Here is a 27795-nt window from a genome sequence, read left to right as displayed (position 1 = left end):
CTTCATTAAGCTATACGATTTGATGCATTCACTGCTTGACATCATGACCTGCCCCCCAGAGGGACTGCCTATCCAGAGTGTCTGCCAGATCTGTGTCTCTGTTTTCGGAAGTTTTGCGATGTGCTCTACACTTCCACAGGGAATCAAAGCAAATCTGGTGAAAAATTAATGTTATAAAATAAAGTTATTACATTTGCGCAAGCCCCGAACCGATGTTCTACATGACGGGTACACAGACGAGCAGGCAACATGGCGGATTTTCTGAAATGTTTATTTCATGGGTGATTGAACTTTGCGATGTCTCCGGAGTTGTTCTGCATTAAGCTGCAACTCTTTTGTGGATAGTCATTCTTTGAAAGAATTAATTTAATTTCATTAACCACTGCATGTGTGGTGGAGACCAGCTTTAAAGTTAAAGGGATCCCACATGGTATGCAGCGACAGCATAACCAACATTTCCTTATCAACCATTTAATTGGAGTGGTTGCTTGGGTGCTTAAGCCACTTGTTGAGTGCCAGTTGTCGATAGCGTGGCCGCGCACGCCACGTCATTCTGAAAGAATCGTTCACTCACAGCGGATGCTTATTTCCGCACCACGTCATCCTGAGCGAGTGGTTTATGCTCCGTCATCCTGGGTGAGTGGTTTATGCTCTGTCATCCGGGGCGAGTGGTTCTGGCTCCGTCACCCTGGGCGAGTGGTTCTTGCTCCGTCACCCTGGGCGAGTGGTTCTTGCTCCGTCACCCTGGGCGAGTGGTTCTTGCTCCGTCACCCTGGGCGAGTGGTTCTTGCTCCGTCACCCTGGGCGAGTGGTTCTTGCTCCGTCACCCTGGGCGAGTGGTTCTTGCTCCGTCACCCTGGGCGAGTGGTTCTTGCTCAGTCACCCTGGGCGAGTGGTTCTTGCTCCGTCACCCTGGGCGAGTGGTTCTTGCTCCGTCGACCTGAGCGAGTGGTTCTTGCTCCGTCGACCTGAGCGAGTGGTTCTTGCTCCGTCGACCTGAGCGAGTGGTTCTTGCTCCGTCGACCTGAGCGAGTGGTTCTTGCTCCGTCGACCTGAGCGAGTGGTTCTTGCTCCGTCGACCTGAGCGAGTGGTTCTTGCTCCGTCGACCTGAGCGAGTGGTTCTTGCTCCGTCGACCTGAGCGAGTGGTTCTTGCTCCGTCGACCTGAGCGAGTGGTTCTTGCTCCGTCGACCTGAGCGAGTGGTTCTTGCTCCGTCGACCTGAGCGAGTGGTTCTTGCTCCGTCGACCTGAGCGAGTGGTTCTTGCTCCGTCGACCTGAGCGAGTGGTTCTTGCTCCGTCGACCTGAGCGAGTGGTTCTTGCCCCGTCGACCTGAGCGAGTGGTTCTTGCCCCGTCACCCTGAGCGAGTGGTTCTTGCCCCGTCACCCTGAGCGAGTGGTTCTTGCCCCGTCACCCTGAGCGAGTGGTTCTTGCCCCGTCACCCTGAGCGAGTGGTTCTTGCCCCGTCACCCTGAGCGAGTGGTTCTTGCCACGTCACCCTGGGCGAGTGGTTCTTGCCCCGTCACCCTGGGCGAGTGGTTCTTGCCCCGTCACCCTGAGCGAGTGGTTCTTGCCCCGTCACCCTGAGCGAGTGGTTCTTGCTCCGTCACCCTGAGCGAGTGGTTCTTGCTCAGTCACCCTAAGCGAGTGGTTCTTGCTCCGTCATTCTGAGCAAGTTGTTGTGAAATAACACCCGATTTCTATGCGTTTTGCAAATTTGTTTTTCCACCCGTCACACGTCGCTGTTTATATAGATTCATGTTTGTGAACATATCCCTGAAACGTCGAGATAAATGTAACATTTTTCGGTGAAAGCTACTCAAGGTTTCTGGGTTATATACAGTAAGTACTACAGTCGGCAATCACACTAACTCCAACATACCGATTCCCGAAAAATTACCGATATTGGCCAAGTTGTGTGTGTGTGTGTGTGTGTGTGTGTGTGTGTGTGTGTGTGTGTGTGTGTGTGTGTGTGTGTGTGTGTGTGTGTGTGTGTGTGTGTGTGTGTGTGTGTGTGTGTGTGTGTGTTGTTCATAAAGCATAACATGTTCTCTCTGCTAACTCCCCCACCCCCATCTTTCTCCCTCTCTCTCCCACTTTCTCGCACTCTCTCTGTGTCTCTGTCTCTGGACATATCCGGATGGTGGTTATGTCTGGACGGTGTTTGCCTGGGAATGTGTCTGGGTGGTGTTTATGTCTGTACGGGAGTTTGTTCCTGAATGTGTCCGAGTGGTGTTTGTCTCTGGCCAGCTTGGCTCCTGGCGCTGTTTGTCTCCTGGCGGTGTTTGTCTCCTGATGTGTCTGGTTGGTGTTTATGGCCGGAGAGGAGTTTGTCTCCAGACATGTGCAGACGGGAGTTTTAGTCCATGGGCCAGACCAGATATGGGTACCATCTCTGGTGGCAAAGGCTCACTATGTTTTTTTGATAGTTTAGGACCGACAGATGAGTAATTGAGGTGATAGCCGTGTGAAATTGTCAGCTTTCTGGTAGTTTTCACCTCTCAAACATCACCCTCCCGCTATATTTTGAAGACCAAAATTTGGGGGTAAGGGAAACCAAAATGACTGTAGTTTTGCTCTGGATGGGTCAATCTTAACAATATACTACTCATAATGTCTATGTACTCTCTATCTAAATCAAGGTTTATGCAAAATATTTCATTATGTAGGTCACCAGAGGTGAAAAGGTCACCAATTTTAGGGGTTGCCCAAAATTTACCATATAATAGGGCAAGTCATGTTGCTAGAATAAAGTAACAAATCACCCAATGATGATTTAAACACTTGGAATGCATATTTAAAGGCCCGGTCACACCTTGATGTTTTAGCCAACGTATGCCGATTTTTGATTTTTTTTTTTTTCTAAAACGCTGGCACACGTTGAATACGTTATGGGTAAGTTTTGATAACATTGAGAGCACGCTGAAAACACTGCCATACGTCGTTGTACGTTGGCTTTAAACGTTGTACTTTTCGGTTGTCCTCAAATTTTTTCATGCTTGAAATTTCACGACGTATGCCGGCGTATGACTCACACGTTCCGCTACGCTGGCCACAAGTTGTATGCACGGTCTGCGATCGTTGACAGACGTCAACACATGCTACTTGTAAGGTAATCATAAGTTGAGACACGCCGAGGTAATGTTTAGCGTACCCGAAACTTATTTCTAACCTATGATTAACGTGTTGTTGGCACGTTACGCGATAGTGCCACACATCGACAGACGTTACTTTTAAGTTACTCATAGGCTGAAAGACGTCGGTATAATGGATCGTCCTTGCGTCAGCTTCCACGGCCAGGACACTTATTTGCAGCATTCTTCAAACCTTTCTTCGGCATGACGAGGATGTTCACACTTCGATGTCTAGCTTGGCTATGATTCCAATTGTCCATCGGCAGCGTCTATTTAAAATAGTCGAGTTTGAGCGATTTAACACGTTCAGAAGAAACGCTTCAAATTTCCAAACCCCAGTGTCAAAAAACAAAGGCGAGTGACATCAATTTAAATCGTTCATTGTAACAATGAAAATAGCTGAGCGGTACCGTTTAAAAGTCGTTGAGTGTAAAAAAAATCCAATTGTTGAGCGCAAGCGTGTACTTTTAATAGTGGAGATGCAGCCATTTAAATCGTTGAGTTTATCATTTAAATCGTTAAATCGTTAAACGCAAGGAGGATCCATCATAACCCACACCCTCCCCCTCACACTCACCTACTACTGCCAACATGAACAAACTACTACTAATACTAATACTAATACTGATACTGATACTGTTACTGCTGACATGGACATCGACTCAAAAAGGACTCAAACACTGTTGGGTTCCCCTTTTATGAGCAGCATTTTTATATACCAATTCCCAAAACCGCTGGGAACACGTCTTTATATGGCAGTTGTAAGCTAGAAACACGTTAATTTTTTTTTTTTTGTCGACCGGAAGACGTCATTGGAATACGTCTACATACGTCGATGTGTGTTGGGACTACGTAAAGAATTGGTTCAAAGCACGTCAAACATAAGTTAGAAATAAGTTTCGCGTAAAAAAGACATTACCGCGACGTGTTTCGACTTATGAGTAGCTTATAAGTAGCCTTTGTGGACGTGTGTAAGCGTCCGCATATCGTGTGTAAAACTTATCCCCATCGCATGCGGAACGTGTGTCATACACCGAGTACGTCGTAAAATTTTGAACATGTTTAAAATTTCTTGACGTACTCTACTTACTACGACGTATGATAGCGTATTTAGCGTTCTACTCACGTATACCAAACTTACTCATACCGTATTTGACGTGCCCCAACGTTTTAGACACATTTTTCTTCGGTCGGCATACGCTGGCAAGATCGCCAAGGTGTGACCGCGATGTTGACACTTCCATTTCTAGGGCAGTTATGATTCGAATCGTTGTGCGTCAGCCTTTTAATAGGCTACGTCACGACATCGTCGGCGATGTGTGCAACGCACTATGCCTGAGTTAGACTATCGTTGGGCATCGGTTGTGTAGGCCGACAACAGGTTCAGCATTCGTTGGTATAAGTTATCTATAACACAACGAAACGTTCTGTGTCCGTTACCAATGCGTTATACATAAGACCAAGTCGCTATGAATACGTCCGAATCTTTAAAAAAAAACCATCAAAAGTTCAACGTAAGCCAGCGTTTTACATACATTTTAATACGTTGCCATCGCTGGCTAAAACGTCAAGGTGTGACCGGGCCTTTAGAGGTCTTCAGATTATTCAAAGGGGACATTATTGAGTTGCTTTTGCAAAATTTTATTTCAGAGCAATTGATTTTGAACTGTTTTTTGTAAATACCTAAAATCCAGGGTTTCGTGGGAAGGGGAAGTTCTTTTAAAGCTTTAACTGTTATAAAAGACTTTGTCAGTGATGTATCTCATGAGACACGAGATGATGCCATGTCTAATGCTTCATGCATTCGCATTATTCACCTTTTTCCACAATACCGCGCCTTCCTCAAGAATGACAACGGCAGCCCATCAGCATTTTGGATATCTTATCCAGATATGGTCGAGGTTGTGCTTGGTTTGTTGCGGGCAACAAGAGAAGGGGATTGGCTTTTGCACCTGGCCTCAATCAGAGACATGATCCCATGGTGTTTCGCGTATGACCGTTTAAACTATGCCAGATATTTGACATTCTACTATGCGCAAATGTCGTCATCAGATATTCATCATCCTGAAATGTATGAATACTTCATGAGCGGAGGATTTTCTGTTCAAATAGGAGCTGATAATCCGATTGGCAAAATACCAGTGGACCATACAATTGAAGAAACCATAAATAAGGATACCCAGACGTCAGGTGGCACAAGAGGCTTTAGCTTAAACCCAGATGCAATTCGTCGTTATTACGTAAATGCCGAATACCACAGCATGTTTCTTCATCACCTCAGAGCAATGCTTGGAACTCGTTCCTTCACTTCGAGCTATCCAGATTTGCAGAAAAAGAGAATTGAAAAAGATGAGTCAGCCGTCCAATCACTCACTGATCTTATTCAGAACTGTTTAATAAATCCCTACAGATCAGAAGAGGACTCTCTCGTGAACATTTCTACCGGCGCATTGGCCCCGGAAGATGTTGAAAAGGACCTTTTCACTGCTCAAAGCATTGGCGAAAAGGCATACCAGAAGTTCAAGACTGGTCGTCTTGAAAAGGAGGCACCGGATGCTGTAGATTTCCATGCAACAATTAAGAAGCAAAAGCTGAAGACATTAGCAAATGTTTGTTCAAAAAAATGCAATGCAAAGGGAAAGAGGTCACCCTACGAGTAGATCACAATCTTTTTGCCAGAATGATTGTTATCGCACAAGGTCGTGAGCTGGACATGCAGGAGGTTCTGTCTCATCCACTAGGCCCATTACCATCGGCATTGGCAAATCAAGATGGGTCGCTTAGAAAGACTGAAAAAGCAGCACTAATGAAGAAGATTGGGGAAAGCGTAACTCCTGTAGAAACCCTCCCACAGAACTCAGCATGCATTATCGATGGCATGAGCGTTGTGCAGAAGGTAAATGTGAAAAATAGAACATTTGCTGAGGTTTCAACGTCTGTCCTGAAAAGTTGTCTTGAGGGAAGGTGCGATGAGTCAACGAATAGATGTTGTATTTGATGTGTATGAGGAAAGCTCCATCAAGAACGCAGAAAGGCTCAAAAGGGGATCAGGCAGCGGCATCAAATTCAGCAGCATTGCTCCAGGACACAAAATAAAAAAATGGAGGAACTTCTTATCAGAAGCTGACAATAAGACAATCTTATTGAGTTTCTGCTTGCAGATTGGAAAACTGAAAATAAGAGGAGCCTGATTAAAGACAATTCTTCTCGTGACATGTGGCATAATATGTGACAAGATATTGATCGGTGGTAATTGTGAAATGGGTGAACTTGAGTCCTCTCAATAAGAGGCAGACACGCGGTTAATACTTCATGCGAAGCATGCCGCTGACACTGGATCTCAAACTGTAATTGTTATTTCTGAGGACACAGATGTATTTGTGCTATACTACTTTCCTTTGCAAAGGACATTCCGGCTACCTTGTTCCAGAAGAGGGGAACAAAGACACGTAATCAATTTGTGGACATTTCCCTAGTCAGGTTATCCCTTGGAGATGAACTATGTGGTGCACTTCTCGGCTTTCATGCTTACACTGGATGTGACACTGTAAGTTCTTTCATTGGGCGAGGCAAAGCAGGACCACTGGACAAAATGCGATCAAACAGTGAATTCCAACGTGCCTTCTCCAACCTTGGAAGTGCATGGGAGATATCGGATCAAATGTTTGATACCTTGCAACATTTCACATGTCTCATGTATGCATCGTCCACAAAAACTGTACAGGTAAATCAACTCCGATACGAGGTGTTCTTTGCCAAAAGAGGGGAAATAGAGTCAAACTTTCTTCCACCTTGTAAAGATAGTCGAACAAAGCATGCCCTGCGTGCCAATGACCAGGCAGGAATTTGGAAGCGAAGGCTGGAGACAATCAGTAATTCCTGATCTAGAGGGAAATGGATGGGTTAAAGATGATAGCAGGTCAATTGCCATCGACTGGATGGCCGGAACTCCGGCACCTGAAGCTGTGTTGGAAATGATGGCCTGCCAGTGCAAACGAGTTTGCAAAAAAGGGAGAGTGTGGCTGCATAGACAATGGGTTGAAATGTACGCCGATGTGTAAATTACAAACTTGTGAAAACCAGCGAAATGAGGAGGATGAACTAGAGATGACAGTTGACATTGAATCAGATTGTGATGATGATGATGATGATGATGATGAAGATTGAGAACTCAAAATACTGAGGTTAATTTCCAAGCCCTCAACATTACCTAAAGACATCTAAAATATAATTTCTGGAAGTTGATATTACTTTTTGTTCATTTTTACTACTTTGTCTTAGTAGAATAAGTTGTGCCAAAGACGATTTTGGCAGACACTAAAATTTGTGACCTTTTGACCTGTGGTGACCTACATATGGACATAATTTGCATGATCTAGTGTGATTATGATAGAGGGAACATAGACATACAATTTGAGTGGTAGATTATCAAATTTGTCCAATCCACCCCAAAGCTACAGTCATTATGGTTTCCCCTACCCACGAAACCCTGGATTTTAGGTATTTACAACAAATGGTTCAAAATCAATTGCTGTGAAATAAAATTTTGCAAAAGCAACTCAATAATGTCCCCTTAGAATCATCTGAAGACCTCTAAAATATGCATTCCAAGTGTTGAAATCATCATTGGGTGATTTGTTACTTTATTCTAGCAACATGACTTGCCCTATGGTCAACTTTGGGCAACCCCTAAAATTGGTGACCTTTTGATCTCTGGTGGCCTACATAATGAAATATTTTGCATAAACCTTTATTTAGATAGAGTTTACATAGACAGACATTATGAGTGGTATATTGTTAAGATTGACCCATCCAGAGCAAAACTACAGTCATTTTAGTTTCCCCTACCCCCAAATTTTGGTCTTCAAAATATAGCAGAAGGGTGATGTTTGAGAGGTGAAAACTACCAGAAAGCTGCCAATTTCACACGGCTATCACCTCAATTACCCATCTGTAGGTCCTAAACTATCAAAAAACATAGTGACACTTTGCCACCAGAGATGGTACCGATGGGTCAAATTTTCAGGTTTGGCCCGTGGACAATTTGTCTCTGGACAGTTTGGCTCCAGATGCGTCTGGGCGATGTTTGTCTCCAAACATGTCTGGGTGGTATTTATGTCTGGATGGGAGTTTGTCTCTGGACGTGTCCGGGCGGTGTTTGTCCCTGGAAGCCTCCAGGTGGTGTTTGTCCCTGGACGCGTCCGGGCAGTGTTTCTCTCCGGACAGCTTGGCTCCGCACGCGTCTAGGCGGTATTTATGTCTCGACAGAAGTTTGTCTACGGACGTGTTCGGACGGTATTTATGTCTGGACAGAAGTTTGTCTCCGGATGTGTCTGGGCGTTGTTTGTCTCTGGCCCGTGCTTATAGTATGACTGGCAGAAAATAGATTTCAGAGATTATTTTGTTTCCATCTTCATTGTTATTCTCTGCAGAATCATTTTGATGAAACAGTATGAATCGTAATTAACGCTCCACCTCACGTCTGTCTTCCCTTCCTCTTACCTCACATCGTCTTCCCTTTCCCCACCCCTCCTTGCTTCCCCTCCCTCCACTTTCCTTTCCCCTCCCCCTCTTCACTCTCCCTGCTCTCTTTCCCCACCCCTCTCTCCCTCTTCCCTCTTCTTTTTCTCCCTCCCCCGTTTAGTATTCCCGACAGCAAAGCGATGGGTGGTATTTGCTTGTGTGTGTGTGTGTGTGTGTGTGTGTGTGTGTGTGTGTGTGTGTGTGTGTGTGCATATATATTGTTACGGTGCCGGGGGTCGGCCGCGAACTGACCGCTCTGATGGAGCCGCAAGTCGAGTCGGCCCGACCGATCGCCCGGAATATAGATCGCCGCCCGGATAACTCCGAGGCCGACGGGTCCTTGTGCAAGAACTGAAATACGCCAATGGGCATACCACGTGGGGTAGGGTCGATTGCCAATCTTCAATTTACCTCAATACCCACGTGATCCAACTACCAGGGTATTCCACCCTCGACCGAACTCGTACGGAACAAGCCGCTTAAGCGAGCCTGTCCCATGCGCAATTCCGAGCGGTTTAATCGCCAAGAACCGTCGGTCCGAATGTCCCCCTTTTACGGCAAACCAACGGCTTTCGAACTGCCAACACACGAAATGTTGTCAATGAAAGAGTCGACGCGACGAGCTGAAAACATTTAACAATTGGGGTATTTATTAATAATAATGGGGAACTGGGGAAGCACATAAGAGCAGAACTATACCGACTATACGAAATGCAATTCAATCATTTACAGCACACAAAGCACTTTACAGTTTCATACTTATTAGACGGGCCCACTGACACACGTACACACACACACACACACACACACACACACACACACACACACACACACACACACACACACACACACACACACACACACCCAAGAAATGGTGGCTGATGCCTTTAATAATGGACTCCAGCTCGGAGGGACAGATGAGCTGAAACCCAGAACCTATCTCGAACCTCTCCACCTCGTGTGGTCTTCAAGCTGTTCAGACTCGGGCTCCAACGAGAGCGAGTTGGATCCAATCGCCATGAGCCGCGATCCTTCAAGAGCTCCAGCGAATCCTCTCGCGCTTCTGAACACGTGCTGGTGAGACGAGGTGCCGATCCTTCCCATCGATGCGTCGCTATCTCGAAGAACCACCTCCAAGATGAGGCCGATGAGTCGCACCAAGCTGGGAACCAAGCAGAGAACAAAGAGCTCCACGAACCAAGAAGAGCCAGCCGAGCAACCAGCTCAACTCTCTTCCGATGAACAAAGCCTCTCTCAACATGAACCAAGAACTCCGAGCCGAGCAGAACACAAAGGCCTGCTAAAAGCCAAGCTGAAGCAAAAAGCTTACTAAAAGCCTCAAGCAGAAGCCAAAGCTCGACTGAAAAGCCCCAACCCTAACCCGAGCCAGCAGAAGCCAAAGCTCGACGAAACAACCACCCGAACCAACTGAGGATCTCTTACTTATTCTTCTCCGCCCCCTCCCCCGCTCCCGCGTGACTCATGCCCTCGTGCTCCTTCCCCGCTCAACCACGGGTGGGAGGGAGTTGTTTACGTCATGAATCACGGGACGGGAGGGCTCTTCTTCCTCTTCGCAGAAGAGGGGAGGGGCGTCTCCATTGTGTTATGATGCTCCCTAACTATTGTTGCGGTTGAGGAAATCTGCAAACCACCATTCAGGTCCTGTAGGTGAGATATCTCTGTAAGTACATGTGTAGTTAGCCCAAACGCGTTGTTTAGAGGGAATAAATGTGATTCATTCGGGCTGCGACCCTTTGAGATAGCCGTTTTTCTGTTCTATCTTTATTTTGAACCAACCACGTCTCAACCGCCATCACACAATAACCACCAACCACAACGCCGCTTCAAAACAACAACAACAACGCCAACAGCCACGATCTTTACCTTCACAACTCGTCCCCGCAAACATCGCATCACCGCCATTCCATACGGCACCAGGGCCATAAACCACCACCATAAACCCTCCACCACCTTCACCTCTCTCCTTCTGTGGCCATTTCCGCACCACCTGGGAGCACCGAGCGTCAGGCTGTCCTGGGCTCGTACGGGACGCGCGCCGAGCCGCGAGTGCAAAATGCAGCCTTTCCGAGGAGAATTTGGATCAGGAATGCTACACGCCCACTTCTGATCCGTCCAATCAGCAAGCGCGGGGCGGTTTGGCCCCGCCTCCAGGCGCGTCTGTGTGGAATCGAGATATGCAAATTCTAGGATCAGGGGAGATTCACACCCCTTTTCCTGCGTCCAATGGGCGAGCGTGGCTCCACCCCCGAGCTCGTCCTGATCCAGAAATTTGCATATGGGTTCTCCTGCCGGCCTATAAATCGCCGAGCGCGGGGCGAATCGGAGTAGAGTCAGTTTCGGCAGAGTCGGTTTGGGCAGAGTCGGCCTCAGAAGAGCAGAGAGTGTTTTGGGCAGTCGGGTTGGAGCGCGGAGTGGAGTCGGGAGGCGAGGGCGTACAGGTGGTTTGCTGCAGTCGGCTGAGGAGAATTGGGGAAGAGACCGAGGAGCTCGGGTCCGAGGCAAGGAAGACGGCGGTCAGCGACAAGGTCGCGGTGGAATCGCTCGTCACAGGACCCAAGCAAGCCAGCTATCCTCTTTCCCCAGAGTATCAACAATTCCCCCCCCCCTTTTTTTCCCCCGCGCTGAGATAGTGCGAAAAGGGGGCCCCGTTCCCACCCCACTCCAAGCAGTGCCAACGAAACCCACGAAGGAGCACGAAGTCGGGGCACCGCCGCGCTGCCACATTTGCGGCTCATCACAAAGACACGGGTAGGATCCACCCGGTCTCGCGGACCTGACCACTCTTTCAGGTCCCGCGCAAATATTGGCCAACAGGCCCCGTCTGCCCCCTTGTCTTTGAGGGTGGCCCTTTTCTTTTGTTTCTGTGCAAACGTGTGTGTGTGTGTGGCGCCAGTCTGGTGAAGTAAAACTGTATGTGTTGCCGTGTGTACGCGTAGTCGGTTGTAGATCTGCATTGTTGTGTTTCTTTTGTTGCAATTGCTTTATGTGCATTCTGTTTAATTGTATATGTGTGCTCTCCGTGTGCCGCGGAATAAATGTGCATCATGTTGAACTATTTTCCCGTTTTGCTTCTTCTTTTCTTTAATTGAATCTCCATCTTGCTTCACGTAAAGGGTTGGTAGTGGGCTGAATACGCCCGATAATTAATCGGAACCGTCGAGGCCGACGATAACACCGCTCGGTTATCCCGATAGTACGGAATGGATCGCTTAAGTGGCCCGTGTCCGGAGTCGACCTACGGCGAGGTGCGATCGCCCGGTTTACCCTCCGCGTGGGTACTTCGGGAGGTCGAGTTTGGCGAACAACCCTATCCCATGCGGGGGGCAGATTGGCTCGATTGTGGTGAGGCCGAAAGGCCCACCCGTGACTAGCTCCCGGCGTTGGTCCGAGAGGGTCACGACAGAATTGTCCGTCCGGTGGGCGACGTGCCGCGATTCGAGTTATGTGGCCGTTCGCACGCCGGCAGGCGCGAATTCGCAACACTATTAAATGGATTCGCAGCGCACTAATCGATTTCTGCCCATTAAACAATGGAAGGTGAACAATCTAGGGAACAAGCACTTATCGACATAACTGACGAAAGGAACCTGAATGTTGTGTTCAATTGAATTCCCAAATTCGTAACTATATATATATATATATATATATATATATATATATATATATATATATATATATATATATATATATATATATATATATATATATATATATATATATATATATATATATATATATATATCTCTCTGACAGGATTGCCTCGAGATATGCACACTCACCTCTCGCCTGCATTTGAATCTCAATCCAACTATATAAACTGCCATGCCGGTGTGATGCATCAACGTGTGTGCCGTCCTTTGGATGGGTATTAAACTGGAGTGTCCTATCTGTCAGCAATAGTTGGTGGACGCTGAAGATCACACAGTGTCCTTAGCCAAGAGTATGTGAGTTATTATTGGCATCCTAAACAAATTACTAATTCCTGCCATAATCTACAGGGTACACTGCATCATTGGCACAGCTGAGCTCCCCAGCATATGATGCTCCTTGCAGCCATGTGCTGCATATGAAAGAATAAGAGCTTTTGTATGATTTGGTTATACTAATTTTAGTACATTTTATTTGTCATCCAGTCAATGGTCCTCATCCCTTGACTTTGAGACAGATTATTCCAAATACATGACAACTAGTTATGAGTACATTTCACAAAGTATGATTTTTCTTTAAGCGCATTATTATCAACCAATATTGTATGCTATGTCTGATTTGGACCTCCGTGGCCTTGCATTTTATGGTCTACCTTGTGGTTGTGGTTTATCTAACTTGTGTTTTTAACATTTCACAGATTTCTTTTTGCTTCTTCAATCTACAAGCTGAAGAATGAACATCATGGAGAAGTCAAAGCTGATGAAGAGATTATTTATTCGAAATATTCTCCCAGTCCTGATGTCCTGCTTGTTTATCACCTCCAGCAGTGAGTCCTTACCTGTTTAATGATTCTAATTTAAAACTTATATATGCACTACTCCCATCAAACAAGGGAATGGCAGTTGCGAAAAAAAGAGGTTTAGGGTCAGTGAGTGCAGAAAAGCTCAAGAGTGGGTAAGAGGGTGAGACCATAGTGGTCAGTTGCAATATCGAAGGACAGGAGGGAGTAGCAAGATTTCACAAGCTGATTTCACAAGTTTGGTGTGGGTGACAAAGGCAAAATGGGGGGGGGGGGCAGGTGCAAAGGAACACAAACATGAGGCTTAAACCCTCGAGGAGTGATCAGGTATCCGTTACTGGAAGATAGAGTGCAACCTGAAGGAACAGGAGATGGATGGATGAAAGTAAAGGAAAGGGAAGGAAGAGAAATTCTGGAAAAGGTTGGAAAGGTAGCAAATCCTCCAAATTATCTGCAGTGAGTGAAAATCTGATGCTGAGACTGGGCCTCACGCCAATAAGTCAGAGGACCTTGGATTTCACACTCTTTAGAATGTAAAGATGGGAACCGGTGACAACAGGCCAAAGTGGGGAGCCATGCTCGATGGCATTTTGGAAGAAGGCCTCGTCTTGCACTTCAGGCAACTGAGGGTGAGGACTTGTCTCTGTGAAGAAAGCTGATCGAAATCATTCATCTCAACTTGTGTTTGTTCAACGATAAGTTAATTTGTTTTTGTACATTGATGAAATTTTTATTCTGAGGCCGGTGATATCATGGAGTATGAAAGTACTCCACATGTAGTGATGGCATGGGAAAAAATGGCCGTCCATTCAAATGTGTACAAAACTATACGCTTGAAAAGTACTGTAGAGGGAAGTCATGTGAATTTAAAATCCATACATTTTATTCTCGAACGTTTTCATGACTAACAAGAATGAAAAATTCCACAAGCACAAGATCGAGAGATCATAAAATCGCTGATTTCTTCATCCTCAAAATGTTGATGAACGTCATCCTGCCGAGAACAATAACGGCTGAAGCAATTATAATGATTCCAATGGAAGAAAGCGACATTCTCTCTTGGTAATTGCCGGCGTACTTGGCGAGCGCTCTGCAAGAAATTTAGCAACTGAACACAACCCAGTTCATACGTTTGTAGCTGCCACGTAATTCTTCCATTCTGAGTCTGGGAGGTCGGTGGTTCATTTTAAAAGTCTTAGAGCAGTAGAACAGATCGATGAACGGTAATTAAATATACAATCGGGCAAAAGGTTATCAGAGCAATGACTTGAATGTTTTACAGTGTCAAACAAGTATTCCAGAAACGATCCGACAGGATGGAATGGAAGTAGTACACTTACGACCTGTCACTATCAGATTGGTGTTTTGCAGGCAAGGTGTTCCATCACAAAGTGCCTCATCCCTTGGAATGATCAGCCAGGTGTCCCAACTTCCAGCATTCATCGAATGACATTAAAGATTCCGTGGTGTTTTTTCCACAAAGAGTAGGCGAGCTATCACTGGCATGCTGAACAAATGACAAATTCCTGCCATGACAACTGCTAAGTAAGCAATGGCAAACCGCCCATTGTAAACTTTCCCATGGGGATGTTTTGGCCTCATGGGACTTGTCAAGGATTGGCCTCAGATGTTTGAGGACCAGGTCAGACCCCTTGCAGCAAATGCTAGTGTGGCACAAGGGTTCACGGTCACCATTCAAGTGAGGTAGTTTTCACATTTAAGATTATGACATAACCAGCTAAACTATTGGGGGGTTCCACGCCATGCTGATGAAGTCCAGTGAACCAGACAGGTGTGCATGGATTGATTCCCTTCTCCAGGGTTTGGATGGTTTTGCTAAAAGAAAAAAAAAAGAAAAAGGTCAGCTGATTGAGACTGTGGATAGCCATTTAGCAATGAACACTGCTTGCTTACAGTGAGTAGTTTACAGTGGGTACATAAGTCAGGTGGATGTGTGGCAAGCACTCCCTATTTGGTGAGACTCCTTACAGCAAACACTGGTGAAGCACAAAGGTTCCATTTATTTATTTATTAATTTTGTTAGTTTTGTCCAATAATACAAAGGATTGATGAAATTTTTGTTTATTATTGTGAAAGATGCATCAACAAGCAATAACTAGCAATATCATTAGTATTTGATGAAGTGCTCTGTCCAAGCATCGTGCTTCTGAATGGCAGCTGCCACACGGACACCGACGTTGGTGATAACTCAACTGAGAACTGGAGCTGGTTTGCGTCTGATTTCCAATGTGATGTTATTTTTCACGTCCTGCAGTGTGCCTGGATTGTTTTCTTAGAATTTAGCTTTTACGGACTCCTGTAGGTAGTCATAGGGAGGAAACAAATCTGGAGGCTAGGAAGGCCGTGGGTTGTTCATCCATTGAGAAATGATTCAATCACCCTGGAAATGTCTTCTCAAAAACTCCGTAGCACCGTTAGACTAGTTCGGACGGTAGTGCACCGTCTGGCTGGAAAATGACAGTGGTCTTGCTTTATCTCAGTACCGGAAGGAACCTTCTTTGCGGCATGTCCATGTATCTATCTGTGTTGACTGTCACTGTTTGTCCAGCTTTCTTCTCAAAGAAGAAAGGTCGTATTGTACTGTTACATCCGATAGCATACCAAACCATTACTTTCGCTACACAAACTGGCTGTTCCGGATGTTCATGCGCTTGGTGTTTCACCCAAAATCACATGTCATGTTTGTTCACGTGACTGATGAAGTGGAAGTGGGCCACATCGCTAAAGAATAATGTTGTCCAGAAAATCCTGAACTTCTTCGATCCGCTGGGCAATGGCAGTGTAAAATTCGAACCTTCCCTCTTATTTCAGTCTGGTGCTGCAGGAACTGTATCTTGTATGTATACAGTTTCACATTATTGTGAACGATTCTGCCAACGGTCATGTGCGAAGTTCCCACCAACTGTGCAAGTCGGCATGTCGACCTTTTCGGAGGAGTCTGCAAAGCTTCTCTTACAGCCTTTATCTTGTCGGGTGTTCTCACTGAAGGTTTTCGTCCACTCCGTCCTTCAGTTTGGTCTTTCACCCTTCCAGTGTCTCCAAACATCGCACAAATACATTTGATGGTTTTATATTGTGGAAATCTTGTATTTGGATAGAACCTACCAAACTGCCTTTGTATAGAAGCATATAACTTTGTCACTAAAAACGTCTCTAAAATGAGCTTCTGATGGGGCCACAGAAATTGTTTGACATGGTTGAAACGCCAATGGTAAAAACTTTAAACCTTGTTCTTTCGGCAAGCTGAACATGAAACAGAGGGTCACTTTAATAAAATTATGATAGCAGTTTTAAAAGTTGCACATAATTTTGGACCACTCCATATACCACGTATACATATTTACTTTTAAGCATATCATTTTGTACACATTTGATGGGGCAGCCATTTTTCCTGTGCGCATCCCTACATTTCGAGTACCACTGTACTCCATGATAGACTGTATATACGTACAGTACATACATCTGAAGTTATCAGAACTTATACCTTAGGCCTTGAATTTGATTTGTGGATTTGGTAATACAGTATATGCCTCTCTGATACATTATAGTAACCTGCGTCTCTCTCTGTCTCTGTCTCTGTCTCGTCTCTCTTTTTTTTTTCCCCAGATTCCTTGAAAGTTGTGGCTCCACGTGAAGTGGGAGTTGTGGATGGTGAAAAAGCATTTCTTCCCTGCATCTTTACCTTGGATGACAAATCTGTGCCAATTAATATCAGTAGGCTGGAGGTGGAATGGACAAATGGTCCCACAATCCTCACGTATAAAAATGGGAGGATTGAACCATATTCCGAAAAAGCGTGCAAGGGACACGCGATGATGAATGAACAGAATCTGAGAAATGGTGACACGACGTTGATTCTGAGCAACACAAATCCATTCGAAGATACCCTGTTTGTGTGTGATGTAACTTACAATGATGAAACTGACTGGGGTGTCGTGAAATTGAAACGTGAGTTTTTAAAAATTTTAAACACTGACTTCTTCTTCTTTGTCTGCTTCTACCTCATTTCCCTTGATATGGAGTGAGGTCTAACTGTACCAAGCTGCTGCTGCCCCACTTTTTAAACAATAGCCCTCCACTGTCCGCTCTCCACAGCCAACTCTCCACTCTCCCACCACCCCCATCTCACTTGTATCCCTCCTCAAACAGTCTTCCCATCTCAGCTAAGGTCTACTGTTTTCTTCCTACCTCGCTCCCTCAACCGATCTGCTTTCTTTACCATTCTCTCTTCCTCCACCTGCACCAGATTCCGAGCCTTCCTCAGTCGGTTCTTCGCCTATCTTTCTGTCAAGCTCATCCTCCCATCCACCCTCTTCACTCATGCTATCCTCCTGACCCAGATGTTTTCACAGACCTGCAGTCTCTGTTGTTGCTTGTCCGTCAGTGCCACTGTCTCCAGGTCATAAAGGGAGGCCAGCCCAGCACTTTCCCTTAAAATTTCCATGATATTTTCCTGTCTGCCATGGGTCCCTCCAATTTCCTCCACGCACATGTACTCCCCGTGTATCCTCCTCCACACCTCTGCTTCAGAACTGCCATTGTCAGTCACCATTCGACTTGGATTCCAAACTCTTCTTCCCTTCCAAGCTGATGTTCAGTTCCTTTCTCGACATCTCGTCTTGTCATCTTGCTAGCTCAATGTTTTCACTCAATTGTTTCCTGTGTGAAGTTTAAAAATTAAAGTTTCTTCAGAGCATGATAGCATGACTGTGCCATCTTAAATAACTTGGGCATCCCTCAAAGCTCTTGTCTTAATTCAACGAGAGAGATTTTCTTGTACAACTCCAGGGATTTAAGCAAACAGTGCACCGCCATCTCCAATTCTGACCCATGATAATTATTACCCCCATGAACCTTTCTTAACGCAACCATCTTACTTGCTCGTCTCAGCGTTTCATCCGCTTCTCCATCTCCTCTCTTCCTGGTTGTTCATTCTCTTGATGTTTGTCCCACTGTCAGTTTCACCTTGCTCTTCCATTCATCTCATTCCTGGAAAGAAAGAAAAAAGGAATCATGATGTTTTTTTTTTTGCTGTTTGAGTTTATGACACTCCAATGCCGGCCACGCGTAGTCATTTCTCTCTGCCGTGTGGACCCGAGCCACCTCGTCATGTTACTATGCACTTGATCTTCTACTCTCACTGTAGTGAGCAGCTCGAACCAATGATATGACAACTCCAGGAACTGCTGTGGTTTATAGATAGCTTGACAAACATTTAATCTTCTCTGCCAAGGGATTATCAGTGAATGAGAAGATTTATTACAAGCCTGGTTTAACGAGCCTCGACTTTAACACAAGCGATGCTCCTGTGGTTGACTTCATCGCTGCTCTCGAGCCCATCATTTAAAACCTTCCCACAGAACAAGAAGACAAAGAACGACTACGGGCACAACTCACCACAACACTCGGCAACCAGAAACGTAAACTGTTCATAACAACCGACGAGTCAAAGGCTCTACGAAGTCTCCGCCAGGACAAGTCCATTGTCATCGTCGCCGTCGACAAAGTCCGTGCCACGGTTGTGATGAACCACACCGACTACAACCACAAAGCCAAGGCTTTATTAGATGACAACACCTACCATACAAAGCCTTGTGACCCTACAAAGACCATTAACAAGCAGGTAACCACCACTTTACAGAAACTGCGAGATGTAAACCTCACAAAACAGGAATGGGACGCGATGAGACCAACCGAGTACGTCCTACCACGATTCCACGGGTTACCGAAGATCCACAAGGTTGATGTCTCACTCGGACCCATCGTGGCCCTCCGAGGAGCACCCACCTACAATCTCACCAAGTGTCTGTTCCGCCGACTTGAACACTTCACAACCCATTCACCACATGATGTATACAACCCCGAAGACTTTATTGACCGGATCAGAAATGTCCACCTTGAGTGTGACGAAACTATGGTCTCATTCGACGGCGTTTCATTATTCACACCAATACCTGTCAAATTGGCGACACAGACCTTAGAGCTGTATATCAACAATGACCAACAGCTAGTCAGCTACAGCCGCCTCAGCTCTGGTCATCTCATGTCACTCGTTCAACTTCACCTCAAATCAACGTACTTTGTATTTGACGGTACCATATACCATCGGCATGGAGGAACCCCGATGGGCTCAGCAATCTCCGGGCTCACCACCGAACTTGTAATGCAACGCTTTGAAGATCTCGCACGACACGGTGAACCTTCTCCAAGGTTGTGGCTGAGCTATGTTGATGACACATCCGTGGTCATTAAGAAGGTACACGTTGACCGTTTCCTTCTAAAGATCAATTTAACATGGCTGGCAATACAATTCATGTGTGAGGTAGAACCAACACACACGGTATCCCTTCCTTACATACAACACGTTCCTGAAACCAGAAGCCGCATGCTACGTGAGTACAATGTCAACAGCAGCCACAAACCACAATCATCCTTACAAGCACAGCTGTCAGAGCCGAAGGACCACGTGAACAAACTTAACAGGAATGACGTCATCTATAGTGTCCCATGTGAAGATTGTGAAACCAAATACGTGGGCCAAACGACCAAATGCTTATCCTCATGACTTACCGAACACCAACGTGCTGTCAGGCGGCAAGACTAGTTGTCCTTGGTTGTAACACACACACACACACACACACACACACACACACACACACACACACACACACACACACACACACACACACACACACACACACACACACACACACACACGTTTTTATGGAATCAGACAAGTATCCTTGGCAGGGGATCAAGGGTGAACCGTAAGATTATCGAGGCCTGGTACTCTTGTGAAAACTCCATCAACCGACACACAGTCATTCAAATTGGCAGGAAGTCTTGTGATTGGCTAGGACTTGGACCAATCCATGATGCGAACCATTCCCAATGGAACTTAATGGTGTTTCCACCACCGCACTCTCAACGCCTCTGAGGAAGAGAACTAGTTACCCTCACCAAAGCAGAGGTTATTGTATTTTTTTTTGTATACCATGTCGAGGCTCGTATAAGAGCTACCACAAAATGCACAGCAACAGGGGCATGAGACAAGAGGGGTGGAAGTGGGAAGGACAAAATAGTGGGGAACAGAGAGATTCAGAGATCTGTGGAAGGGAGAGGGATGGGGTGGGGAACATGGGGAATACAAGATGGACACTACAGGGACTTTCAGTGGGTTTGGGCTGGATTAATGGGGGTAGAAAAGATCGAGTATTTGGATGGGGGAAGATCAGAGGTGGTGGTGAACGGCTGTTTTGAAGGCCTGGAGGGAAGAATGGGATTGAATAGAGTGAGGGAGTTTATTCCAAAGGCAGAAAAAGAGGAGTGAAGGTGAGCAGTGATCGTGATGTTGGTAGTTTTACCAAGAGGGGGTTGTTGGCAGACCTTGAGCACCCAGCGGAATATGGTGGGGACATATCGCAGAAAGAGCCAGGGGGGGAGACCGGAGAGGAGTTGGGAGAAGACAGAAAGACCACCGACGTGCCTGTGGTGAGAGAGGAAAGGTCCAAAGACTCTGCCTCATCGTGGGAGATACCAATGAACCGAAATGCCTTGCTTTCCACAGTGTAAAGCTGAGAAAGGTGAGAGGCAGGAGCACCAGCCCAGAGGGGAGAGCAGTACTCCATCAGGCTACGGACAAAAGCTTTGTAAGTGGTCAGGAGCTCAGGAGGGCTAAGGAAGGACTTTGCACGACGGAGGATTCCCAGTCGGCGACTGACTTTTTGGAGGCGAGGTTTGAAATGTGGCTTTCCCAGGAAAGGTCATGGCAGAAAGTGAGACCCAGAAGCTTGAAAGAAAGGAATTCCTCCAGAGGATTGTTGAGAAAGTAGATGGGGGGGGGTGTTCCAAACGGTGCTTTCGAAGAGACATAGTGAGAGTGTGAGATTTGTCCGGATTGAAAAACATGTTCCACGTGTTGGACCAGTTTGTGATTTTATCCAGATCTGCAGTGACCGAAGAAGGTGCTGCTTGCCGGTCTACGGGATGACGGATGGTACGGCAGAGGGTGGAGTCATCAGCAAAGAGATATAGAGGATTTTCCAGCGAGTCGGAGAGATCATTGATGAAAACCAGAAAAAGAACAAGACCCAGAACGCTACCTTGAGGAAATCCAGCCTGGACAGGAAGAGGGGATGAAAGAACTCCATTTAGGGCCACACGTTGACTGCGACAGGAGAGGAAGTCTGCGAGCAATGAGTGGAGATGGCCTTGGATACCATGGGAAGAGTTTGGTGAGTCGGTCAGGGTGCCAGACCGTGTCAAAAGCACGTGATATGTCCAGGGATACGGCTCGGATTTCCTGTCTGGCATTGAGGATCTCCATCCATTGATGGGAAAGCAGAAGCAGCATATCCAGGGTAGAGTGACCTGTTCTGAAACCAAATTGATGTTCGGAAATCAACCCATTGGAGAAGAGGAAGGATTTAATGTCTGAAGCGATGATGGATTCCTTAACCTTGCTGATGATTGGGAGAAGGCTGATTGGTCTGTAGTTGCAGGGATCTGTTTTTGCACCTTTTTTATGCAGGGCAGTAATGTTTGCAGATTTCCAAGCCGATGGCAGATGGCCTTGAGCAAATGAGAGGGTGAATAGAACAGAGAGAGGGTGAGCAAGAGCAGAAGAGCAGGCTTTGAGGACACGTGGGCTGATGCCGTCTGGACCGGTTGCAGAATCTGAGTCGAGGTTTGACAGCAAGCTCTCCACCTTGTCAGGAGAAAAGGACACAGAGTCCAGGGACAGTTTTGTGCGACTGGGTAAAGTGGGTAGAGAAAGCGATGGGTTTTTGACACAAGATTTAGCTGCAAACACCAAGTTTAGGCATTCAGCTTTTTCACGTGCGGTATCAGCAGTGTGGCCATTTGGGGTAAGGGAGGGGATGGAGGGGGAACATACACCAAAAACAGATTTGATTAAACGCCACCAGGATTTTGAGGAGGGAGAGAGGTTTGAGAGTTCAGACTTGAGATGAGAAAGATGTTGTTTTCTGGCTCTCCTGAGGGTAGATACACACTTGTTCCGAGCTTTGTGGAAAGAACTGAGATTGCCCTCAGTTGGGTTTGCTTTCCCTGAGGCAAAGGCAAGTTGTTTCAGGACAACTGCCTCGCCACAAGCTTCAGTAAACCAAGGGCAGGAGGAAGAGTACGACAACTGAAGAAGAGAGGGGATAAATCTGTGCATGAGGGAGAGCAAGTTTCTTTGAAAGAATTCCCAGGATGAGTTGATGTTGGAGAAAGTAGCGATAGGAGACCAGTCTATAAGTTTGATGGCTGCTCGGAGACCCTGCCAGTCAGCTTGAGTGAAATGCCAGACTCGACGGCGGTGAGGTGGTTCTCTGATAATTAATAGCCAGAGAGATGTCCACTTTGACAAAGACGTGGTCAGAAGAACCGATTGGAGCGGTGAAAGAACAGCAGATATTGTCAGGGAAATTTGTCAAAATCAGATCCAGAAGAGATGGAGTACCATTGGTTGAGATCCGGGTCGGGAAGTTGACTGATTGAGTCAGTCCCAATGAGTCGCAGTAAGCTTTTGCTGAGGTGCCATGACAGGTGAGAGAGGTACCCACACCTAGCCAACTGGCATGATGACAATTGAAGTCACCACATAAGAGGAAGAGAGAGTTCAGATGAGAAGATAGAAGTTGGTCCATGTTTTCGGATAGTGAGGTGTAGATGGAGTCATCACTGTTAGGTGGACGGTACAGTACACATATAAACATGAGGTGGGAGTGGAGGGGAAGCCACAGTCAGAGGTATTCCTGGGGGTGTGGAGGAGTGAGAGCCGTGCATGGAGAGTGAGGAATAGAGTCTTTGATGAAGAGAGTAACTCCTCCACCAGGACGAGGCTCAGGTCTGTCATACCGGAGGAGGGAGTAACCAGGGAGAGATTCTTGGGATTCAGACAAGTCTTGCGGGAGGAAATTTTCTGTTAGGCAGATTATATCTGGTTTGTCAGTGGCAACCTGTATGGAAAGATCTGAAAGTTTTGAGTGAAGGCCCCCGGATATTTGAGGTCCACATTTTTAATGAAGAGGTAGGGGAGGAGGCTTTGGGTGCAGGGAGTGAGGGTGAGGGGGAGGGTAGGTCAAGGGACGAGGAGGGGAGGTAAGGAGTGTTGTTGAAAGAGTGTGGGGGGTTGCAGAATAGCTTGAGGAGGGGGCCGGATGAGGAGGAGAAAAGGCTCTGTGGTGCTGGGGGAGAGGGGGGACAAGAGAGGGGGAAGAAGGCGGTTGAGGATTTGAGGAGGTGGAGTGAAGAGATGGAGGTGAGAGGGCAGTGGAAGGAGGCAGCTTTGTGGATGAGAGGGGGGTAACTTTGAGAAGGATGAGTGAGGGGATGAAAGGTGGGACAAAGGGGAGGGGGAAATTTTTGAGAGAGGTGAGAGGGAGGCTTGTAGGGAGAAGAGTGGGATGGTTGCTTTGAGAGGGGTGAGTTGGCACTGAAGTTGGAAAAAAAGAATGGTTGATGGAAAGCGAACATTCATAGCAAACTGTGGTTTTTAAAAGCTTTAGGTCAGAGATGCGATTTAACACATTTCTTGATGGATGCAATAAAGGTGAATTCAGAGAATGGAGAGAAGAAACGCTGTAACAGTTGGATTTTTTAGGCAAGGAATGAAGGAGAGGTCGAAATGAGAGCAGTCTGTTAAAATAGCAGAAGAGTAGTGCATTATGAAACAGTAAAGCGTACCACATGTGTGAGAGAGGAAGATGAAGCATTATAAGATATTGTTTTTGTTATTATTTCTAGTATGTGCCCGTAAAAAAAAAAAACATTCATAAATAAATATTCAAACCGCGAGCAAGAAACAACAACCACACAGGCCGTTTCTTCGCTCTCGCGTGCCCGTACGTGCGTGGCCCGGAAGTTCGCATATCGCAGTTATGATTATTCGCGATTTAGTTTTAATGGCCAATTATTCAATTTGCACCAACATATTTTGCCTTTTCGCAATGTCGTCGCAAGGAAAAACAAGAAGAGGAGAGAGAAAAAATGTACTTCCTAGTTCGGAGCATACCAGCTCACTCTGATGTTACCGAAATTTATACACTGTCTAATATGAAAATGATCATAACTTGGGGCATTGTGTTTTTAAATGCGCATAAGAAATCGAGAAATTATTAGAATACACGAAGTCATCACTCTCCGGAAGCCCGTATGTTGTAACCCGTAATGGGGACTGGGGCTGAGGTTCCCTTCCCCCTTCGGCCACGCCCACGCAACAACGTGTCTTGTCATTGGTCGACAGATAAATGGCCGTAACTTGGGAACCGCTCGTCCGATTGATATCAAACCTCGATAAGGCACATCTGCGGGGCCCCGGCAATATTCCTGGCAAGTTTCAATCCGATCGGACCGGCGGTCGTCAAGAAAAGGCCGGCGCAGACAAAGACAGACAGACACACACACACACATTGCTGGAATTATAGATAGATAAATGTTTGAGAGAGTTTTCAACAGATTCGGTCATGGAAGTGTTGTAGAAAAAAAAATTGAGGAAGAAGAAGAAGAGGAGTAAAAATAAGAGGAAGAAGATGCAATGAAGAAGAAGCAGAATCAGGAGAAAGGTGGGGGGGGGGTTAATTTAAGATAAGAAATGGAGAGATTAGTTGGGAGAAATGGGGGACGTTAGGAAAGTGGGGAAGATAGAAATTGAAGGTAATGGGGAGAAAAAACAAATAAAACGATCGTACACCGAGGGGAACCGATAGGCCTCAGCCTAGGTCTCAAACACCCGGTTCGACAACGTTGCCAAAAACTCACAAAATAGCACGATTTTTGAAACAAAACTGAACTAGGAACACACAGTAACATGTAGCTGAGAAAAATAAACAGTTAAAACGAGACAAATGACCGGAAACTTATCTTTGAGATCATCAGCCGAGAGCTCAAAGGAGACCTCTCAATGCTCCAAACCCGGAACCGGAAGTCCAAGTTTTGCACTTTTTTTTTTTGCAACCCGAAGTTTTGCACATTTTTTATGCAGAGTGGTAATGTTTGCTGATTTCCAAGCAGATGGCAGATGACCTTGAGCAAATGAGAGGGTGAATAGAACAGAGAGAGGGTGAGCAAGAGCAGAGGAGCAGGTGTTTAGGACACGTGGGCTGATGCCGTCTGAACTGGTTGCAGAATCTGAGTCAAGGTGTGACAGCAACCTCTCGACATTGTCAGGAGAAAAGGACACAGAGTCCAGGGACAGTTGGGTGCGACTGGGTAAGATGGGTGCAGAAAGCGATGAGTTTCGGACACAATATTTCGATGCAAACACCGAACTTAGGCATCCAGCCTTTTCACGTGGGGTATCAGCGGAGGTTTGAGAGTTCAGACTTGAGATTAGAAAGATATTGTTTTCTGCCTCTCCTGCGGGTAGATACACACTTGTTCCGAGCTTTATGGAAGGAACTAAGATTACCCTCAGTTAGATTTGCTTTCCATGAGGCAAAGGCAAGTTGTTTCAGGACAACTGTCTCGCCACAACCTTCAGTGAATCATGGCGGGAGGAAGGGGAGGACAACTGAAGACGAGAGGGGATAAAATTGGGTCCTTTTGTCTGTCTGTCTGTCTGTCCGCACAGAACTTTCATGTTTTTATCCGCAACAGCTTGTGGGATTGAAACAAAATTTTCACCATTGGTGCGACTATTCATGTAGAATGTTGTTATGATAATAATGACGTCATAGGTCACATGGTGTGGCAGCCACATTGGAAAAACGGAAAAACTTTGGACCTCTATCTCTGAAACCGCACCAAGGAAAAAATTGAAACTTCGCACACACAAGTTCTCCTCATGGGGAATGAGTGTGATTTTTTTAATGACGTCATAGGTCCCCTCATTATGATGTCATAATTGCACATGTAGAACGCCACATCCGATCAGTATGAAAATTTTTGAGGGTCATCTAGGGACAAAATGGTCCACCGAAAAAAATCTGATGACATCATCTGTCACGTGATTCGGCAGCCATATTGTTGTTGTTTTTTTTGAAACCGTCAAAAATCTTCTTTTCTGAAGTGGCCAAACAAATTAAGGCGAAACTTTACACATACGACCGCCTGTCCATGAGGAACAAAAGGTTCACACATATGCCATTGGCCACATGGTTTGGCAGCCATATTGGTCTTACCCTAAAACTTATAAAAAATATTCTCCAGAACGGCTGGACAAATCGAGGAGAAACTTCACACAAGTGTTCCCCAAGCCATGGGTGTACATGTGGCATATAGCAAGTACTCCTCGTGGGGAATCGGTGTGGTATTTTTATGACGTCATAGGTGCTTGCCTTTGTTATGACATCATAATTGCATATGCAGAACGCTACATCCGATCAGTATAAAAAAATGTTGAGGGTCATCTCGGGATAAAATGGTCCAAAAAGTTTTTTGATGACATCATCGGTCACATGATTCGGCAGCCATGTTGTTGTTTTTTTTTTCTTTTTTAAACCTTCAAAAATCTTCTCTGAAATGGCTGAAAGGATCGAGGCAAAACTTTACACATATGATCGCCTCTCCATGAGGAACTAAAGAGTCTCACATATGACATCATCGGTCACATAGTTTCGCAGCCATATTGGACTTACCTGAATACCTATAAAATACACCACTCAAAAGAAGTCCTGGTGAGGGTTTGCAATCTCTGATTGCTCTTTTGTCTTGTTCTTGTTTGTTTTTGAAACATCGGGCTTTGAAGAAAGAATTTAAATTTGAATTATTTGATTGCTCAGTGTGCGACTTCCTTCTTTTTCCAATATGAATCCTGAGCTGCAAATCTTTCGACATGTATATATTGATTTATTTATGTATATATTCAAATGTAAGACCAAGAAGGGACCTGAAGAAGTAAAGAGCAAAAATGGAGTCATCAGGAGGAACCTGGATTGGATTCGGGTTTCAGCCGCTACTCTGCTACCCTCAAACCCATCCAGGCACAGCCAAGTGAGCCTTGCAGAAAATTTTCTGCAAGAATTCACTTCTTTGAGAAATAGATCATGAAAGAGAGAAATAGAAAGTAAAAGAGATGAAAGAGAAAACAAAACAAGAATTTTGATGAATAAAGAGAATTGTGAAAATAAAAAATTCAAAAGAAATGTGAAAGGAACAAAGATGTCAGGAAGAACCCAGACAGATCGATTTCAGCAGTTACTCCCCAGGCTCTGAGAATGTCAGAATATCTAAACCCGAACAATGAATCCCACCCGACATATCTTGGGATCACTCTATATCACAATCTGACTTACAAGGAGCATCTGAAAAAAGGTTTGTGAGAAAACTAAGACGAGGGTAAACCTCATCCATAAGCTTGTTGGCACTAGCTGGGGAGCTGGCACACACAGCCTTCGTATTTATACCCTCGCTCTCCTGTATTCCACTGCAGAGTACTAGTGCACCTGTCTGGACTGCGAGCAGTCACTAAGCACCTTGACACGATCCTGAACTCTGCAATGAGAAGAGTATCTGACACATTAAAGTCAACCCCTCTACCGTGTCTTCCTGTGCTGACTTGCATCACACCCACAGAGATTCGCAGGCAAACACAAACGTCCAGATCAAAATGTATACCTTCAGATCAAATAAAATGTTGACCTGCCAACCCACAAATATGTACTGAATCCTCCAAGATCTTAATTGAATTCATGGAAGCCTTT

The 27795-nt window shown here is 45.7% G+C and overlaps 1 protein-coding gene across 2 annotated transcripts in view; it reads left to right on the top strand.

Moving 5' to 3' along the window:
* Positions 1-27795, top strand: part of LOC147010446 (uncharacterized) — an 82182-nt gene that overhangs the window by 33383 nt on the left and 21004 nt on the right. For both annotated transcript variants that reach the window (XM_085860136.1, XM_085860135.1), the window contains exons 2-3: positions 13025-13153; positions 16754-17095. In XM_085860136.1, coding sequence (XP_085716262.1) covers positions 13060-13153; positions 16754-17095 — 436 coding nt within the window. In that variant the 5' untranslated portion in view covers positions 13025-13059. The remainder of the gene's footprint in view (positions 1-13024; positions 13154-16753; positions 17096-27795) is intronic.

Source organism: Eptatretus burgeri, chromosome 16, assembly GCF_056783735.1.
Source record: "Eptatretus burgeri isolate ZD-2024b chromosome 16, Ebu_testis_v1, whole genome shotgun sequence".
NCBI classification, from domain to species: domain Eukaryota; kingdom Metazoa; phylum Chordata; class Myxini; order Myxiniformes; family Myxinidae; genus Eptatretus; species Eptatretus burgeri.
The sequence above is the reverse complement of the archived record's forward strand: the minus strand, read 5'-3'. Positions and strand labels throughout refer to the sequence as shown.